General features: G+C 36.9%; 1 protein-coding gene across 1 annotated transcript in view; it reads right to left on the reverse strand.

Moving 5' to 3' along the window:
- Positions 1-10,368: 10,368 nt before the first annotated feature.
- Positions 10,369-22,358, reverse strand: part of LOC128520025 (uncharacterized) — a 32,446-nt gene continuing 20,456 nt past the window's right edge. Inside the window, exon 4 of the mRNA XM_053494035.1 lies at positions 10,369-10,561. Coding sequence (XP_053350010.1) covers positions 10,369-10,561 — 193 coding nt within the window. The remainder of the gene's footprint in view (positions 10,562-22,358) is intronic.

Below are 22,358 nucleotides of genomic sequence, written 5' to 3' on the forward strand. Positions count from 1 at the left end.
ATCTGGTGGGGTGCGGCATCTGAACCTTTCAGAACTAAACCACAATGCTGGAAAACATTAGTCACATGACTTAAGAGAAAATATATACATTAAAGAGACAGAGAAGTGGCATAGGTAAACTACTGTAGAAAGAAAGATAAGGAAGTAACCATGGCAATCATGGCTTTATGGGAAAAAGGTTGTATACAAGGAAAATATATGTTGTCTATAGAAAAAGTCATGTTGTACACCAATCAATCATAACATCAACACCATTGCCAGGTGAACTGAACAATACTGATCAGTAATTATATACCAGTAAACTGGTGACAGAATCATGGACACCAAAGACTTACCCATGCTCTACAACCCACAGTACACAACGTATCCACCACTAAAACCCACAGGTCTTGTGTCACAAATAGCCAGATCCACTCCAGTGTTACAAGGGAGCCAAAACCGTAGGTGGTTTTAATGTTAATGATTTACCGTCATGACTTATTTGTGTATGGTGTTGCATAATGATTCAAGTGATCGAATTCATCCCCTTTTAACCCCATCCCGTATGTTAGATTATTCTATCCCTTTTTCAATCATATCCACCTACTCTGTCCCCTAACTTGTTCTTCTGAGCTTTCCCTCACCTCTTGAAATGTATTTTTCTCACTATCTTGCTTCTCTCTTGCTGTCTTACTGTGCAGAATGACATGACTTGACAGGAGCACTTCAGTGCACTGCGGTGTGTTTAAAATCACTCAGTGAATAATTTAGGTTGTGGGACCCCACTGACGTATGTCCCTCACCTCCACGACCTTTTATCTCTTCCCACCTCTCATTCTCAACCTCTTCTCCTTCTCTCTGACTCTCCATGTGTTTGGCCTGAATTGTTATTTATTTATTGTATTTAGTTTTCCACTCCATTTCTTGCTCATTGGTTTGTGGTATTATCTATGACATCTGTGTCCTGGTATCAAGTTAAATGTATATAAATATTTAGTTTAATCAGCAGTAACAGTTTAAAATGTCTGGGAACCTCTGTACCTAGAAAGCAGAAAGGAAAACATAATTTGATTTGATCAATAATGTCTCAATTCGATACAGCCATCAGGAGTATTACGGCTGCTATAATGAACATACTTAGTGTGAGAATGATGAAACTCATCTAATTTACATACAGTATGGTATGCAGTCAGCAGTAACAGTTTAACAGATGTGGCAATATCTGTACCTAGAAAGAAAGGAAAAACATTATGTTATATTATCAAATAAACCCATCAGGATGTGGACAGACACCGCTGAAGTTGACCAGTTGACCATGAAGATTGTCTTGGACTCTGCTGATGCAGACAGCTTTTCTCGCTCAATAGTTAAGGACTAAAAATCCCATAAACAGTTTAGTACCTGAGCCTCCAATTATTATTATTAAATTATAATTTAATATCCCAGAAAATATTAATAATGTTAGTTAATATGCCAATAATGTGTGTGAAATTATCAACAGATTTCAAAGTCACATCAGCATATAAACACCTAATATTTAACAAAACAGAACTTGTAATAGACCACCATTATAAAATATAAATTGAAAATATTAAAAAGTACCAAAAAATGTTAATACAATAATTCAATTTCGAAAATAGTATAAATAAATCATTGGTTGTGTATAGAGTGATTAAAAATGTATGCACTGTATGTTTGGGTGAGTTTAGTTTTCAAGGCATGTACACTGTAAAGAAGAAGTAGAAAGTAAAAATTTAAACAGCTGTGGAGTTTTTGGAGAACTAAATACTTTCTATATGTCTTTTAATGTCTTTTAAAAATGAGACTTCTCTCATCTCCCTAATTAAAATATATTCATATGGTAAAGTCCTTTCTTCCAAAAGGCACAAACACATCTTTGTTCATTTCCATTCCAGAAATTAAAACCACAGAAACAGTGACAGTATCACGTTCCGTAGAAATGGGACAACGCACAACCTCTTGTGGGCGAGCCTTTCTTTGCACTCGTGAAGACCTTTGATCCCAAGTGCACATGTCAGTTTAAGTGCTAATATAATATTAACATAAAAACACAGCGTGATTATTCTTTTGGGATACAAAATCAAAGACTTTCAACATTAAGGTAAAAGATCTATGGCGTCATTGCTCCAGTTTCCTCACACAGTCCAAAGACTTGCAGATTATTATAGTTGGTGTTCCCAAATACCCCAGTGTGTGAATGAGCATGTGATTGTGTGACCGGAAATGGATTGGCACCCTGTCCATAGTTTACCCCGCTTCATGCCCTTAGTCTCCTGTGACAGGCCCCAGGCCCCCCACGACTCTGTATACAGGATAAAGTGCCATGAAAAATGAATTAATAAAAAAAAAATACAACAAATGCAACATTTTCAAACTCAAGGAAAAGGTTCCTATATAAGGTTTTTTTACCTTAAAATTTTTTGTTAGATACTGATTTGTTGACATCTGGAAGTTCATTCCATCACCTAGGTGCCAGAACAGAAAAATGCATGTCTAGATGCATGTCTTCCTTGATCTCTGGGAGATGATGGGACCAGCCGAGCAGTGCTGGAGAACCAGAGGGAAGTGGTGTGGTGCATGGTGTGATTGGAGTTGAGTGGTATGTGGGTGCTGGGCCATTTTTATCTTTTTAGGCAAGCTTCAGGCTTTTTAAGCGGAGAAGTGGGGTGGTGTGGGAGAACTTGGGAAGATTGAAAACGAGATGTGCTGCTGCATTCTGGATTATCTGCAGAGGGAAAATGGTAGACTGAGGCAGACCTGCCAGGAGCAAGTTGCAGTAGTCCAGTCTTGAAATAACAAGGGACTGAACAAGCACCTGAGTAGCTTGTGACGTAACACCCATACCTTTTTTCAGTAAATAACAAAATTATTTTTGTCGGAGAGCGAGTCACATGAGAAATCAAAAAAGTAGATCAGATAAAGATCTTAAAAAACAGTATAGATGATGCACTTACTGTAAACCTGATATATTCAAATGATCGCAAACTGGGATTGGCCCAATTATGGTTCTTATCCAGTGTTTTTGGACAAATTTCCACCTTTTACAGATTAAAACAAGACTTCCAAGTTTGAAAGGTAATTACAGTATACAATTTTATACAACTTTATGTAATATAAGCAAATAAACAATATTTATCAGTCACACTCTCAATTGCAGGGCTTGTGTATGTTCAGAAAGATGACTCCAGGACATGTTAGCTTTGTTAGACTTCTAATTAGATCTGTATGACAGATTTGTGCTGTATTTGATCTCTTGTGCAAACCTAAGAAGGGCCAAATCTTTCTATCAGATTTGTTACATTTATGTAATCCAGTGTAAGGATGTATCAAATAATGGAAACTCAAGCACTTTTGTTAGTCGCTCTGGATTGGATAAGAGCCTCTGCCAAATGCCTAAATGTAAATGTAAATTCTACTAAATGACAAGGTTTTCACTTGGTCTCCTTGACTCACAGGATCATTGACTATCCTGTTGCAGACAAAATCAACTTTGACTCATTTGGTCCTCTCTACATTGATGGCTCAAGTGTTGGCTATCATAAATGTAAGACCCCTTGTTACCAGATCACCATATTCAGACGTATACTTTCTTTTTCTCTTACATCTTCTTCTGTACTTTCTAAAAAGAATAAACGGCTACCTCCTCTTGTAGAAGACTTGTAGAAGTGACAATACACGCAGGTACAAAACTTGGCCAATAGGTTCTGGAACCCGTAGAGAAAAAATGCATCCAAACTACCAATCCTAATGTGAAATAGCCGAATTAAGTTCCGAGCCTTTAAGAGGGAAACGTTATCCTGTTGAAAGATTATTAAACGACTTAGACTGTAGGGTTCTGTGGAGGCAGGAGTTTAGTCAAGTGCTGGTGAATGGAGGGTGAAGTAGGGAATGATCTTGTTATTGGCAAATGACCATTAAAAGTTGCCACAGAATTTGCGCCTTTAATCATTAATGAATGCCCTAATGCATTCAGTATTACATCTTACAGATGTCAGGGGGTAGTGTTTTCTTTCCTTCTCTTTTATTATATTCATACATTTTACGATACTTTGCATTGCATCTTGGAGGCTACATCCTGACTTTGCATGTTCATTGAAAGGATGTGGGCTAACTGTCAAGACTATATTCTCAAAAACACACAACCCATACCAGAATCCCAAATAGTGCAATCAGTCTGCTCTGTGTGGAGGAATTAGGCACTGGGTCCCCTTTTTACTGCTAGTAAAATGCTTAGTGAATATTCTAAAACCCACTTTTTTTGCCACCGTTAAGTCAGGCATCAATATATAAAAAAGTAAACACCTTTAATCGTATTAACCCATCTAACTCCTCACTACTAATGTGAAGATACTGGGTAAAATGCTTAGCTGACTTGTTAAAATGCTGGCTGTCCTTCCTAGCCTTGTCTCCTATGATCAATTAGGGGTTATCAAGAATATACTATGTTCTGAAAATATTATATACCATATACTATAATATACTATGTTTTTGTTTTGGAGTTCATTTCATATAACTGATTTATTTTCTGTCTTCTTTTCTAATCAGTGTGTGAATGACACAGCCTTCACCTCTTCCTTTGCACACAGATACTAGGCAGGATTCCTCCAAGTCTCTTATTCTTTTACCGGAGTAATAGAACCGTTTGTGTCAGACTTATGTAGTAATAATGGAATCACATTTTGGCATGCGCACTGGCACTGAGCTTAAAGTGTTAAAAGCACACAAGTAATACATAAGTTGTTGGTAAGGGCGAACATGCCCCGAAAGGACAGAGAAAGTTTATTTTATTTTTTAGAGCCCAGTTTGGTCTTAAGGAGAAAGCAGAGCTCTGTTTATTTAGTGTTTAATTATCCCACACTACCTCTAAACAGGAAGGTCTGTTCAAGGTCTCGTTGACCCCTCAGAAGCCCTGCGAAAGGGCTCTTATTAATATCGTTACATCTCATGTTGCAGCTTTTTAACTCGTAACAGTCAAATGTTTGAACACCATCTCCTTTCATAGTGTACATTAATACTGAAGATATCAAAACTACAGTATAAAAGAACATGTATTAAATTATGTACTATAACTGTAAACAAAAGTGTTGACTCATAAGGAGCATATTCCATATGGGAGTATGAGGAATCATTTTTACACCACACTACATTGAAATCACAGCTAAATATTGTCAATAAAATCAAATATATATATATACTGTTCTCATGGACTACTGGGTTAGGACTTTCCTATTTGTACAGTGATAAGATAACAAAAAGTAAAGAAAGGAAGGGAAGGGGAAGAGGCCATCGCTAGTCTACAGCTGAACACCTCGCTAATTGTAACCGACATTAGAGCTGTTGGTACTCGTTTAGACGGTATTGAGGGACAGCTGGTAAAAATAGCTGCCTCAGTTACAGTTCTTGAAAACAACATTGTGAGTTGATTAATTATGAACCATAATAAATTGGCTTTTTCTTCAACAAACATTTAATGTTTAGTACAGTACATAATGTTTTAAATGTACTGAAGCAAATGCTTGACAGTTTGCGTCCATTGTCTTCTGCAAGATGCTGAATATCAAGTCAAGCCAAGTCAAGTAGGCTTTTATTATCATTCCAACCATATACAGTTCAGTACACAGTGAAACGAAACAACGTTCCTCCAGGACCAGCATGCTACATACATGCAACAACATAAATTAACAACATAACTCTAACGGAACCAGCTAGCTAAGAGACCTAAGAGACCTATAGACATACTGCATTTATGTCTATACTGCATTTATGTCTATACTGGACTCGGTAGGAGTAAATCAAGGTGTAGTAGGACCCACTCATAAAGCAGGTCACACTTTAGATTTAATAATATTATTTGGATTAAGTATAAGAAATTTATTCACAATACCACTATCTGAAGTTATCTCAGATCACTATCTTGTCTCATTGCAAGTGTGTCACAATAATAATGTACACACAGCGCCGCGCTACCGTATGAAAGGTACATTCACATCAACTACCAAACAGAGTTTTATCAGTAATCTCCCAGAGTTCCCAACTTCGATTAGATCACCGTCTGACCCCACAGAACTCGATCAGGCGACTGAATATTTAGAGTCGACATTTCGCTATACCTTAGATAATGTAGCTCCAGTTAAAAGAAAAATTATTAGAGATAAAAAACTTGCTCCCTGGTATAACGATCACACGCGCACTTTAAAACAGACCGCTCGGAAATTAGAACGTAAATGGCGTCAAACTAAATTACTAGTATTTCAAATAGCATGGAAGGAGAGCATCCTGAACTATAGAAAAGCTCTTAGTGTAGCTAGATCAACATATCTCTCCACTCTTATAGAAGAAAATAAAAATAATCCTAGATTCTTATTTAATGCTGTAGCCAAATTAACCAGAAATAAGACCACTGCAGAAATCTCCACAACAACATCATGCAATAGTGAGGACTTCATGAACTTTTTTAATAATAAAATTGTAAATATTAGGCATAAAATTGAGGTTTTGAAACCGAACAATGTAATTGATGCAGATGTTAATCTAGCCATGTCAGACCAGAACCTAGAATACTTTACTCCCCTTGAAGAGAATGAACTAATTTCACTCATCTCTTCTTCAAATTCATCAACCTGTATATTAGATCCTGTACCGACACATTTTCTTAAACAGATAGTACCAGCAATAATAGAACCCCTGTTGAGAATAATTAATTCTTCACTCAGCATTGGATATGTTCCAAAATCTTTTAAATTAGCAGTTATCAAACCAATAATTAAGAAACCTGACCTCGACCCCTGTCAGCTGTCCAGTTACAGACCAATATCAAACCTCCCCTTTATCTCTAAGATCCTGGAAAAGATAGTAGCGGAGCAGCTATGCTCATATATACATAGGAATGGCATACATGAACTGTATCAGTCAGGATTTAGGCCTCATCACAGTACAGAGACAGCGCTCGTTAAAGTAGTAAATGACATTCTTTGGGCCTCTGATCAGGGTTGTGTAACTATGCTTGTACTACTTGACCTCAGTGCAGCTTTTGACACTGTTGATCACGCTATTCTTCTTCACAGATTAGAAAATGTAGTGGGAATTAAGGGTACAGCCCTCTCCTGGCTCAGATCCTATCTGACCCATCGTTATCAGTATGTAGACTTAAATGGTGATTATTCTGCATGTTCTCTAGTGGAGTTTGGCGTTCCGCAGGGTTCAGTTTTAGGTCCACTGCTTTTTTCCCTTTACATGCTTCCTCTGGGCAACATAATCCGTAAGCATGGTATTAGTTTTCATTGTTATGCTGATGATACACAGTTATATGTCTCAGCAAAACCTGATGAGAAAAAACAGCTTACTAAAATTGAGCAATGTGTGCAGGACATAAGAAATTGGATGCTAACTAACTTCCTTCTGCTAAATCCGGATAAGACAGAAGTTCTAGTCATAGGACCGCATACAGCTAGGAGTAAAATTTTAGATCATACCGTAACTTTAGATGGCCTTTCTGTTCCATCAAATGCAACAGTGAAAGACCTTGGTGTGATTATTGATTCCAGCCTTTCATTTGAAGCACATGTAGATAATATTACCAGGATAGCATTCTTTCACCTCAGAAATATTGCCAGAATAAGAAATTTATTGTCGCTAAACGACGCAGAAAAACTAGTTCATGCTTTTATCACCTCTAGGTTGGACTATTGTAATGCCTTACTGTCTGGTTGTTCAGCTAGATGCATAAATAAGCTTCAGCTAGTCCAGAATGCAGCAGCGAGAGTCCTCACCAGAACCAGAAGATATGAGCACATCACCCCTATCTTATCTTCACTCCATTGGCTCCCTGTGAAATTTCGCATTGATTTTAAAATACTACTCTTGACATATAAAGCATTAAATGGTCTCGCGCCGCAGTACCTGAGCGAACTGCTAGTGTCTTACGATCCGCCACGCCTACTTCGATCAAAGGATGCAGGCTGCTTGTCAGTACCGCGTATTATGAAAAATACAGCTGGGGGCAGAGCTTTTTCTTACAAAGCCCCAAAGTTATGGAATAGTCTTCCAAATAGTGTTCGGGACTCAGACACAGTCTCAGTGTTTAAGTCCAGGCTAAAAACCTATTTATTTAGCCGAGCATTTTTATAAATAGATTTGCCATAGGTAAAGGAGCAGATCTGGGGGACTCATGGACGTAGAGTATTATGGTGAACTGGTATGTTTGGATGCTGTCTTCCTCACTCTCATTAATCACTCAGGTTTGCTGACGGTGAGGTGATTGTTTGCTTTACATGTCAGGAAGCCCTCATGTTTGTGTTTCCTTCTGGCTCTCCCTTTTAGTTATGCTGTCATAGTTAGTCCTGCCGGAGTCTCTGCTTGCACGCTACAGTTAATATACATTCACATTATACATTGTGTGACTGTGACCATACCTAACTGCCATCTCTCCTCTTCTTCTCTTTCCCCCCCTCTTTCTTTTTCCTCTCTCCTCCTGTCCCCCCCTTTCACTCTTTCTCTCTCTCTCTGTCGAGCTACACATGTCGTTCCTGAGCTGCCAGTGATCCAGACTCCCTCTGCCCTCCGGACCTGTCTGACCCATCCTGGTGCCCCGCTTCTGGCTGAAGATCTCGTCACATGGATGCCCCGTGTGTCTCTCTGGGATGCGTCTAGTGTCTGGGAATGATTCTCTCTACCTAGAAAATGGTTCTGGCCTTGACTGGTGTTGGCAACTGTTTCTCTGGGGACTTGACAGTTCGATAGGTCATGACTGGAACTTCTTACAAGTCTACCTGGGTCTTCAATAACTACCTGGACTCCATATTAACATCAATTAACATCAGCTATTATAGCTGAACTGCCTCCCACCCTACACACTGTATAAATGCAGATCATTTACTGCTTTTTGTTTCACCCAAATGAGGATGGGTTCCCTGTTGAGTCTGGTTCCTCTCAAGGTTTCTTCCTCTTACCATCTCAGGGAGTTTTTCCTTGCCACTGTCGCCCTCGGCTTGCTCACCAGGGACAAACTGACCATTTTGATTCATACAAATTCACATTTCATACAAACCTAAATAATTCTTTTGACTATGTAAAGCTGCTTTGCGGCAATGAAAATTGCTAAAAGCGCTATACAAATAAAATTGAATTGAATTGAATTGAATTGAATTAATTAGCTGACTAGCTTAGATATGACAGATTTAATTTTTTTTTTAAAGTTAACCTAAAACTATTTCTATACAAAAAAGAGACAACAATAGATGACAGACAACAAAGTGCACGGAGAAACAGTAAACATTTGACATTCCTGAAGTAGCAGCAATGATTTAAAAATACTTTGTTCAAATAGCAAGTAAAAATCAATATTGTGCAATATATTGCAAAAAGAGAAGATCAGGTAGGTCGGTATGAACAAATTGTAAGATGGTTGTAAATCAGAGTGTTCGTGCATGTGTGTTTATCAGTTCAGTCCTGATGTAATTAAATCATCTGAGTAATTTGTGTGTGTGGGTGTGTGTGTGTATGTGTGTGTGTTTGTGTATGTTTAATCAGTCCAGTCTCTTTGTATTGAGGAGATGGATGGCTTGCGGGTAAAAACTGTTACAGTCTGGATGTGAGTGGCCGAATGCTTCGGTACCTTTTTCCAGATGGCAGGATGGTGAAGAGTGAGTAAAAGGGGCGTGTCCGATAAGCCACAATGCTGGGGGCTTTGTGGATGCAGCGTGTGGTGTAAATGTCTTCAATAGAGGGGAGAGAGACCCCGATGATCTTCTCAGCTGTCTATCTCACTGTCCACTGTTGGGTCTTGAGGTCCGATATGGCACAATTCCCAAACCAGACAGTGATGCACCTGCTCAGGATGCTCTTGATTGTCCCTCTATAGAAGGTGGTAAGGATTGGTGGTGAAAGCTGGGCCCTCCTCAGCCTTCTCAGGAAGAAAAGATGTTGTTGGGCTTTCTTGTGCAGGGAGCTGGTGTTGAGGGACCAGGTGAGAGCCTCCTCCAGGTGGACACCCAGGAATCTTGTGCTTTTGACAATCTCCACAGAGAAGCCGTTGATGTTGAGCGTAGAGTCAACAACCATCTCTTTTGTCTTATTGACGTTTAGAGACAGGTCGTTTTCCATACACCAGTCTGTTAGCCTCTGCAATTCCTCTCTGTATGCTGACTCGTCGTTCTTGCTGATGGGACCCACCACGATCGTGTCATCAGCAAACTTGATGATATGATTGGAGCTGACTGAGGCCTTTCGGTCACAAAGTCCAGGATTCAGTTACAGAGGGAGGTGTTCACGCCCAACAGGCTCAGCTTCCTGATCAGGTGTTGGGGGATGATTGTATTGAATGCTGAACTGAAATCTATGTACAGCATTCTAACATAAGTGTCCTTCTTGTCAAGGTGTGTCAGTGCCAGATGGAGTGTGGTGGAGATGGCGATAGTCATTGAGACAGGACACAGAAGACTTCTTCAGCACAGGGACGATGGTGGTAGACTTGAAGCATGTGAGAATGATGGCACTGCTCAGAGAGATGTTGAAGATGTCGGTGAAAGCTCTGATCTGAAAGCTGTTCTGAGTCGCAGCCTCCCTAAACATGTTCCAGTCAGTGCTCTCAAAACAGTCCTGAAGAGCAAAGATGGCTCCTGCTGGCCATGTTTTCACCTGCTTCAGAACCGGTTTTGAACGCCTGACAAGTGGTCTGTATGCTGGAATTAGCATAACAGAGATGTGGTCTGAGTAGCCGAGGTGGGGGCGGGGCTCTGCCCGATATGCGCCTGGGATGTTTGTGTAAACAAGATCCAGCGTGTTTTCCCCTCTCATCACAAAGTCCACATACTGATGGAATTTAGAAAGCACTGACTTGAGATTCGCATTGGTTAAAATCTCCAGCAACAATAAACAGTCCATCGGGGTGTGTGTTCTGCAGATTACTGATCCTTGCATACGGTTTACAGAGCACCTCCGTAGCATTACGTGGTGAATTCCCGTGGTAAATAAAAAGGTCTACATCTAACAGTCACACTCTTCAGCAACAATGAACAAAAGCAAGAAACTAGCACAGAGTTCTTACACCATTCCGTGTTGGTGTGAACACACAAGCCCATAAAAGCACATAGAATTGAGTACGGGGCGCCACAGTGTTGTCTTGCGCCCCCAGGATCTGTGTTCGATTCTTGCCTGTGTGCATGGAGTTTGCATGTTCTCCCCATGTTTGGTGGGTTTCTTCCAGGTACTCCGCTTTCCTCCCACAGTCCAAAGATGTGCAGAGTAGGGTAATTGGCATTTCCAAATTCCCTGTAGTGTATAAATGAGCATGTGAGTGTGTGTGCCCTGCAATGAATTTGGCAGCCCGTCCAGTGTATACCCCGCCTCATGCCCTGAGTCATCTGGGAAAGGGTTCAGGCATACAGGATAAAGCAGTGTAGTGTGTTTGTGTGTGTGTGTGTAAGAGAGAGAGAGAGAGAGAGAGACATCAAACATATACAGTAAACAGTCGCAGAACGTCTGGGATTGTTTCAGATATTAATAGCAGCTGCTTAATACAATAGCACATATAATTTGTTACATTTTATTGCATATCCCCAAATAGTTTACAATAGAATCACTAAATAAAATAAACTACTTATACTTATATATTTAAGAAATGCTTAGGAATTTGAAAGTTTATTTAAGCAGAAATCTAAAGTCTCGCAGTGAAGGTCACAAGAGCTGAGGTGTACAGTCCTTGTTGATATTTGAATAAATGTAATGATGTAATGAAGATGTGAGATAAATGTGGCTGTGATGTACACTAATAAAAATATGTAAAAATAAATAAATAAAGGATTCGATGAAAATAAGGTGTATTCAAATGTCTGGACACACTTTCTTATTTTCAATGTTTTTCTTTTGTTGTTGTTGTTGTTTTTAACATTGTATTATCACTAAAGACACTCAATTTATAAGAGAACAAATATGAAATTATTTAATCAACAAAAAATTGCTAAATAATCTATAACGTTTTATATTTTCAGTTCTTTAAAGAATTGACCTTTTCCTTTGATGACAGCTTTGATGATTATCTCACTCACCCTCATGATGTATTCACCAGGAATGGTTTTCCAACCATTTCCAGAGGTGTTGAAATCTTAAATTTTGACTTTTTTTCCTTGTGTTTATTGGCTCAAGAGATTCTCTTTTGCTTGCCTGTTTTTTCAAAGTAATGGTTTCTTCGCCACAGTTCAACTGTGAATGCCTGACTCATGCAAACCCCTCTGAACACTGGATGTTAAAACATATCTGCCATTTGAACTCTTGAAGCATTTATGTGGGCTCTAATCTGAGGTGCTGGCAGTTTCTGGAGCTCTAATAAAAATCATTCTAAAATACTTATTCTCTGCAGCAGAGGTAGCTCTCGGCCATCCATTCCTGGGACAAGCCAGTTTTAACATTGCGTTTAATGGTTTTGTTGACTGCTCTTGGGGATACATTCAAAGATCTCGAGATTTTCACATTTTAGCAATCCTTTTTCTTTTCTTTTTATTTGAAAAGCTTTATGTATACGGTTGAACTCCAGCTGTCATTTTTAAGTTAGGAAGTTGACTTTCTAATTTAAATGGACAGGTTCTGTGTGCAAAGCAGAAAAAACTTATAATGACCAAGATCTATTGTAATGTGACTTGAAAAAAAAATCTAAACTATCCATTTAAAATATCAGAAAGAATATCAATGTCCATAACATTAAAAGTCATTAAACCTCAATAATGTTATTAATAATGAGGCACACCTGCTAAATGAAAACTATTCCAGGTGATTGCCTCATGACTCTAATGAGAGAATGCCATAAGAGGGATAAATGTGTGTAATATGAGAGTGATAAATGTGTGTAAATGTTTTATTTTAGGTGGACCCACAGATGAGCCAGGAGTCTGCTGTTGGATGATTTAAATTTACTTTTCACAAAAGTCTTACAGCAAATGTCAAATTATTTATACTTCCTAAAATTCTGTAAAAAAAAAATTTTATTTTCTTTTTACATTCCATAGTTACTGTGCTTTAAATAATATAAATTAATAAATGTGTAATGTAGTAAAAACCTGAATTTTTTTTTGTTGCAATTTTTCTGTTAATGCATGAATGAAATGAACCGACTTTAATAAAGATGCAGTCAATATTGTATTATAATGAATCTGAAGGACTTGACAATAATACAAAAATGCCCTGCAATAAATGTTTTCAACTGATATTTTTGTGGGGCAAAATAACTGTAAAACATCTGTACCTGTATCTATAATAAAAAAAAAAACACAAGAATTTGTACCACAAGTTTTCTGAAATTAAAACAAAGATTTAACATTTAAGCAAGCTCCACAAATATCTGAAGGGTTCAGGATCCAAAAGATTCCAGTTATACTGCTTCATCAAGTCCACAACTAGTTTTGGTGTGTGTTTCGGTTCATTGTGTAATTGGAACATTACATTTTGTCCAGGTTTAAGCCATCTAGCTGTTGCTTTGAGCTAATGCTGAAGAATTCTCAGGATGTCTTTCTTAATTTTTTCATCCACTTTGTGGAATGCAACAGTTCCACTGCCCCGAAACAGCTCCAATTATGATGCTTCAATCGCCATGCTTATTTATTGGTGCAGTATAAAACAGAACATAACCAGACAAAACAAATACCCAATTAACAGAACTGAAATTAATGCTCGACCCAGTTTCCCAGAACAACCAGCTATTTATAACTAAATTAATGAGCTACCTTGTTCAGTTAAGCACTCGCATTACCTGACTGAGGTCCCTTCTGGGAAACTGGGTCTACCAACAAAAACTACAAACACAAAAGCCCTCTAGTGGTGAACCCTAACACCTACATTTGAATATTTTTACAAATTTGCAGAAAAAAATGAGAGGTACTTTGTGCTCCCACAATAATGACGACTTTACAGCCAATCAAGAGCGTCTGTGACTCTGTGACTAGCTCTGTCCTCCGAGTGTGCTTCGCCACCCCTAACGGTGTGTGAGCAAGCAGTTCGAAAAAATGCGGTCGGTGACGTCATGTGGGTCGGAGTAAACACGTGATAGTCTGCGGCCCTCTGACTGAGTGGTAGTAGAAGCTTAATGTGGAAGCCTTCTGGTGACTGGGAGGAATTGGACATTTGTACAAAAATTGGGGGGAAAATTGTGGAAAAAAATTTACAAGGCAGTAAAATGTGTTAAAAAGACATATTGTCATGTACATATTTTACTTTTCTAAAGAATTGGAATAACTAAATATATATTGGTTTTAATATCGAAAGATTAACATGTGATGGAAGATCAGTGTTTTAGTATTAACATCTTAATAGTGTATTGAGACCATGTTGACAATTTCTAAAGCATTAAAGGACTTACTGTTATACTGACTATTAACCTGTCTCTCATTTGTTATTAAAGACTTAAGTTTGAAAGTGCTATGTTAATAATCAAAAATTTAGTCTGTTTTGGCATGTGATAACATAGTTATTTCAATTGAAAACCAACAAACCTCAATTATAGCTCAATTTATAAAAGAAAGTTAACCCTTGGTTTTTAGGAATATTGAAAATCTTGCTCAAACAATGTAATTATTTGTGACTCCCCTAACTATATTAGCAGTTTTCCACTTATTTTGCAGCATCACAATAAGCTGGGCCGTGATAAAAATTATAATAATAATAAATGCAATTATTACCCCCCAACTGTATTTGACTGATGGCACTTACTGTAGCTAGTAACCTAGTAACCCAGTGTGAGTATCTATCCAATGACGAAAACTTCAAAGCACTTTTTTTAAGTCGCTCTGGATAAGAGCGTGTGTCAAATGCTTAAATGTAAAATATTAACATGTGATGGAGAACGGTAACTGGTCGCTCAGACTAGTGGAGAATGGTAACTGGTCGCTCAGACTAGCTGCAAGAGAACTCATTTTTAAAAAGTCTCTGTGTTCAGCTCACACAAGTTTTGTAACTTTTAACTGAATCTCTGATGTTGATAACTATTTATTTGATTCTGCCATTTCTGTTTTTTTTATGAGAACCCATTTGTACTGTGCCAGTATGCCTTAAATGTTGGTTTAAGTGCTGTATTTGTATTGTATTTGTCTTGACTTGACTTGATTACATGCCTTACTATAGAAAACACTAGTTTTTTGTTTGAATGTTCACAGCAAAAAACAAATAAGATAAGATAAGATAAGATAAGATAAGATAAGATAAACCTTTATTAGTGGGAAATTTGTGGACAGTACAAAGTTAAAAATTAAGAAACAGAATAAAGTAAAATAAAATTTAAATAGGGGAAATAAAATAAAATATCAAATACAGTACTAACAGTATAAATGTATACTATACAATCTGGCTATAAAATATGGACATCTGTGTAGTAAAAAATATTTACATAAATATATATTTAGACAATAAGTAAACACAGTTGCCTAAGTAATATGTTTGTACTCAAAGAATATATGTATACATACAGAGAGTAGAGAAGAACAGAATAGAGAAGAACATTTAATAAGTTTCTAATAAAGAAATGTCAGGAAAGAGTAGGAGGTGATTATGATACTTTGTAGTATTGTTATACTTCATCATTCATGTTTATAGTTTCAATACTCATTTTACTTTTTACTTATGACTTTAATTATGTTTGTTGATGCAAGTTCTAAATTAAAAAAGAGATTCAAAGCGTGAATTCTTGTTGGTCTTTTTTGTATTAGCTAGTGTCTTTTGTATAAGAACATTTGTTTGTAATTATTCTCTGTAATAGTTTTCTGTATTAAAGAAATCATGTAGATAGTAACAGTACAGTAGTTTTTTTTAAGTTTTAAAATAAGTTTGAGAGTAATCTACTGTAAATATATAGAGTATGCATGTAAAATGACAGTTGATGTCTGTTTACATTTGATAATAGGCTTAAAAAACAGTTAGGTTATGGGTAAGAAAAATGTAAATTGAAGTTATTTATCAGCCGAATAACCAACAACAACATTTATCTTTGTTTTATTGTAGAAATCTGTACTGTGATTGTGATATGTCCTTAATAGACAGAATCCTTTTATTTATTTATTTTTTTTTCTAAATTTTGTTATTTTTTATTGTAATTTAAAAAATGACTAACATTCAAATAGCAGAAATTTAAATTGTAATGTAAATTACAAATTTGGAAATCTGTAATATTACCAAAGTTGGGCTGTAAACTCAAGATTCAGTTATTTGTCACGTGTACCTTACAACACAGTAAAATATTTTGTTTCACATATCCCAGTTAGGAAGCTGGGGTCAGCCCCCTTGTAGCAGATAGGGTTGAGGGCTCAATAATGTCCCGAGAAGTGCTGAGGTTCAAACACCTGACCTTCCGATCAATAGTCCTGTAACCCACAACCGTAATCATTTAAGTACCACTGCCCCAGAAAAGAATATACAGGAAAACACTCTTTTTCTCTACTAGGAAAATGCAAGAATAAACAGGGGAAAAGCTGTAAATTTAAAGGTAACAATAATTGTTTGGCAGTTTTGCTGCCAGACTTTTACTTTTCTTTATTTCTTTTGACGATTTTTTTTTTTATCGTGTGTGTGTTAGAGCTGCTGCTGTAATCTTGCTGTCCTGTGCTGCTCCTGTGATTAATGTTCACAACTGCTCATATTAAATTTCCTGTACACACTCTTAGGATTGTGTGTCTTTATTTATCTACACATGCATGATGAAATCATTTATAATTAGGGATTGAGGATGAGGATTTTTTTAGTCTTTTGGCTGCCACAGCGGACCACACTTGGCACAATGCCCTTCCTGACGCATCCAGGCTTGGAACTCGCACTGCATCCAGTGTTTGTGATTTGGGCTTTGGGTTGGAATTGACCCTGGGCCTTTTGCATGGCAGGTGAAAAAACCTAGCACTGATCCATCAGTGCCCCAGGATTGTACCAAGTGTAATAGACAAAATTAAGATCCATATAATTACATGTCAGAAGAATAACTGCTGTAAGTAGATGCTAACAATAAAATATACATGTTATTTTATCTGTAGTCATCAATGATCATCAATGTTTTCTCTTTAATACACATCATTTGACATAATCAAAACCTTATAGAGCTTATAGTGAATTTTTATGAACCTAAAAATTTAAATAGCACCTCTCTTTTGATGTCTACAAGTCCAGCACAAAACATGGAGGTGTATGTTAAAATATTGTATTGCACTGTTCTCAATCTTCATTGCGTCGTTGAATTGTGCTGGATTCTTCCTTGGAATTTAAAATTTGTCATTTTCCATAGAACATTTCCGCACTTATGTTGCTTATACCAGCTTGACCAGAACTAGGATTAGAATCAAGCGTTCTTCCTCAAAATCTTTCTCATACCTGTTTTTGTCAATAGGTATGCCATTTAAATTCAAAATTCCTGTAAAGCTGATTTGAGACAATGCGTACTGATTACAAAAAAAACAACAACCTCAAATAAAGTTGAATTAGTTTTATTATAATTTTTTTTACTTACAAATCTAAACATTCTGTTAATTAAATCCACATTATCCATAATTTTCTTCTTCTTTAACCCTCTAAAAAAAACAGCAGACTAATAATTAACAATATATGCCCCCCTCCCCCCCAGGAGGAATCACGTGTTTTCTTTTTTTTTTCCAGAAAATTCTATAAAAGGTGAAACACGTGTGACCAGTAGGGGGAGATTCGTTACGGCGGTGCCAGGTCACGGAATGACCACCCAGCTACTACTACTTTCTACTTTTATTGGACTTTTTTTTTTTTTTAGAATAGTAAACGTCTAATTGTAATTCTTTTAAATATGATATTTATAAAATAACGGTGCGCTAAAATACTGTATACTGCATCAACTATCAGGACCTGGAAGCATTTACTCATCACCACTACCACCTGTGCAGGATGGAGGACGCCACACTCAGCGGTACACCTCGGCAAAACTCTCTCAACTCGGCTGAAAGAAGGCTTCATCCACCGACAACATGCAGTGACTTAAGGTCATTGTTCTTAATTCTATACATAAAAGAAAACTAGCTCTATTAGTCATACTCCACGATCAAAGAAAAACAACTCCGTTTAAAATTTGAATCTGCCACACCTACCTGTACAGAGAAAATCTAGAACATTCTAACAGCTTTCTCTAAACCGTTAAAAGGCTTAGTTAATACAGTTTTTCACCCAGTTATAGATACATCTACTAGTTCAGGGAATAAACACAATTGGAAATATCCAGTAATTATAAAATAGTGATTTTGGTTTACAACTACAGCGTCCAAATGCTACTGAATCCTCCTTTCCCCCCTCTCTTTACATTTTTAACACTTTAAGCCTACTTTGACAATACAATCCACATTTTCATTGAGCATTCTCCATACTTTCAACACTGTCTTTATGCTTATTCAGTGCCAGGGGTTAAAAAAAAAAAACACATTACTAAATGGTGTAGGTGTATTTATCTACACATGCACATTACACATAAAATGGCAGGTAACATTTAATGATGGGCTTTTTGTCGGAAAAGAAAAAGGAAGATAAAAAAATATTTAAAGTATACAGTACATAAACATAAGTACAAACAAAACACAAAAAAATACTTAGTACCCAACTACAGTAATGTAACACCAATAAAAGCGAAGTAATTGGTATGCTTCAAATTTCAGCAGTTCTTTTGCAAAAATATGATCATATTTGCCTTATTTTGTAAAAAATGCTAAGGTTGGTCTTACTGGGGCCGGGGACGCAAACTGCTAGCTGATGTCTGCAAGCTGTTAAACACGCTGCATCTCTTTGCTTTTAACTTTTTTATTCTGGGTTTCTCAAATGTTTCTTTAGGTTTAATGTTTTTTTCCCCCTTTACAAGCAATCTTTGAAAGACATTTGCTGCATGTCACGGTGTCAGAATCCTTTGTTTTGAAATACAGGTACACTTTATATTACCGTGCTATAATGTACAGTATATGCGACAAATAAAGGCTTAACTTTAGAATGTTTAGGTTTAGGCATTTTAATTTAATCATGTTTAGCTTGGAGAACTAATGTGCACGCACGCCGTTCACGCAGATGGTCTTGTTTTCCAAGTTGTGCTGTAAATCGGAATGTGAAAACAACATGGACACTTGTATTACTACAAAAATTACTTGAAGTTGTATTATTACTTTCCGACTTGCCTTAACATGCATTTTCATAGTTCGGAAAATTATATTTCATGTGCAGTAAGGGTGATTATGCTCGTGTTCCGTTCAGAGAACCAGAGGACAAACATTTTAATCGATTGCTTAGACATTTAAGGGAAATTTAAGTGAGTCACCCGAAATCTCTGTTCTGATTTGGTTCTAGTATAGGGGCGGGCGATATAACCAAAATCTTCTATCACGGTAGAAGCAATTTTCTACCTTGATAACGATATATATCACAATATAGCAGGGTGATTCCATCTCAACTCACCAAGTGGGTTTCACCACATGATCACAGATTTTGCTGATTTTTTCACCAATTGTTGGTATTGGCATAAAAAATAAAACCCGCCAACTCCCTGTCCACCACCTGTCCTAACTCCCGCTCGTTAAAAAATGGCAGCCATCTTAATTTTTGGACGCAACGCGCTTCGAGACGTGCCACGCCCCTTTTTGAAATCCTCTTTTCCTAGATAACTCACTTGCTATATGTCATATGGAGATGAAACTGGGTATATTTATGTAATTTCTCATGTAGATTCAGATTCTGCAATCAGAATTTGGCTATCTCTTGTCGTTATGGAAATATTTCTGAAAAAACATTTTTCGACCCCCCAGAACCCAAGGTCTGCATGTATACATGTCACTCGAAAAAATAGGGGTTACTTTACATCACCTCATCTTGAAAATAAATAAATAAACAGAGTTGTGTTATGCCCTGTTTTATAGAAATCATCAAAAATGAATTGTCCAGGTTTTGCAACATTTTATGATTTGACACACAGAAATGTACTGCAATATCTGTAGAATACTTAATGCATACTCATAAAATCTGCTCCTTTCAAAGTGAAAGTTACCTTAAATTCTTCTGTAATGCATATCTTGTCAAAGACTGTTTCTTTTTCAGTTCTTTTAAATAAACAGCTTGGGCCTTGATTGTATAGTGATGAGCTGTGCAGGAGTCACATTTTTCACAAAATCTCATAATGAAATCAGACACAGACAAAGTTGTCAGAAATTTTGCCATGGCTTTCATGATTCCACTGCTTGAACTGAACAGTGTCATCTGGGTCCAAATCAGCATTTTCAAATATACCATCAAGATTAGGGCTGGGTTATATTATACCTTTCACGGTAAAACCGGTACAATGTTAGGCAATGATAAGAAAATGAAATATCGCGATTGAATATGGGTAAAACGCGCATGCGCAGTGCCTTTGTTTTCATACGTTTATGGCGGGAAAAGCATGGCGGCAGCGGAGAATGAGAAGGGCGAAAGCGGATCGTTGAATAAAACAGATGAACCAGAGTTGGTTTGTAAAAATGGTGCAACTTCAGTAGTGTGGAACTGGTTTGGTTTTTGCCCGTCAGATACCCAACAAAGCACAATTTTTTGTAGAACATAACAATCAAGCGGGTCGTCGTGGCATTTAGAGAATGTCTGTGTTGAAAAAGAGGGAATTCATTTCAAGGCATCTGTAGCTTGAAGAAATAGCGTTTATTTATTTATTTATATTTTATAAAAAATTAAATAAAAATAATTGAGGACATTTCTTGGACTACAAATAGGTGTACCTTTTGGGGGTCTCAGATCTGATTATTATGGTACCAGTTTGGGGTCCCCAGGTCATATGACCTAGAAGCTATTATAGAAATAGCTTTTTTTTTTTTAAATAAAAAATTAAATAAAAATGAATGAAGACATATCTTGGGGAAAAAATCAGGTGTACCTTGTGTGGGGCTCTAATGAGATTATTTTGGTACTAGTTTGGGGTCACCAGGTGACATGACCAAAAAGTTTTAAAGAAATAGTGATTTATTTAATAAAAATATATATTCGCAAATTAATTCACAATTCTCAATTAATATTAATATAACTTGTTTTGTTTTTACTTAAGAGTTTTGAGTTTTATTATTTGACCTATTTATTTGCCACACTGCAGTTTTATGTTGCAAAGCAACTCCTTTTAAGTTTGTATATATTATACATGGTTATGCTCAGGATGTGTCAGCCCATTTCTACTGAAAATGCCTTTTGGTTAAATTGTCGGCAAGGAATTTGCATTTGCACTGTTAAAATTTTATATAGCTTTAATGCACATACGAACAGCTGCTTGTTAATTGAAAATAAGTTGATGGGTTTTTTTTTGCACTAATAAAGTTTTGGAATTGTAAAGTATTTTGTCTCGTGTCAATCATATCGTCAATTATATTATCGCAAATGTTCAAATATATTGTGATAAATATTTTTGCCCATATTGCCCTTCCCTAATTAAGATAATCAGATAGTTTTGATTTGGGGGGCCACTGCTCACACCTGTGCAACATATAGTCACGAGAATCCAATGAACAGACAAGCTTTGCCATCAAGTCTTTGTAATCAGATTGTGAAGACAACAAACTACATTGGAAAGATTCAGTAAATCAATTAACATAAATGAAACACACTCACCTGCTTTTGTTTTTCTGGACTTAATTAGTACCAAGAAAAAGATGATGCAATCATCCTCAAGTTCCTTGAGTGCGAGGTCACTCGCACTGAAGTTGGTTGGAGATGATTCAACTTTCTGATCAGTATGAACCAGAATGGTTCAGTTACAGGATACTGTTTGACAGTGATACATGTATCTTACATGTACCACCATAAAATGACACATTTACTGGTAGATAAGGTCTATTGTGTAGATCCATTCTCTGTATATAAAATGTGTATCAAATCATAAAACGTTTGCAAAACCTGGACAATAAATTTTTGATGATTTCTATAAAACAGGGCATAACACACCCCTGGTTTTTATTTATTTTTAAGATGAGGTGATGTGAAGTAACCCCTATTTTTTTGAGTAACATATATACATGCAGACCTTGGGTTCTGGGGGGTCAAAAGGGGGAACCCCAAAAAAATGTTTTTTCAGAAATATCTCCATAACCACAGGAGATAGACAAATTTATAGATTATAGATAGATTACGGAATCTGAACCTACATGACAAATTACATAAATATACCCAGTTTCATCTCCATATGACATATAGCAAGTGAGTTATCTAGGAAAAGAGGATTTCAAAAAGGGGCGTGGCACGTCTTGAAGCGCGTCGAGGCCAAAAATCAAGATGGCTGCCATTTTTTTTAACGAGCGGGAGTTGGGACAAAAAAATTGGGGGGGTTTATTTTCATGCCAATACCAACAAATTGGTGTAAAAATCAGCAAAATCTG

Source organism: Clarias gariepinus, chromosome 4, assembly GCF_024256425.1.
Source record: "Clarias gariepinus isolate MV-2021 ecotype Netherlands chromosome 4, CGAR_prim_01v2, whole genome shotgun sequence".
NCBI classification, from domain to species: Eukaryota; Metazoa; Chordata; class Actinopteri; order Siluriformes; family Clariidae; genus Clarias; species Clarias gariepinus.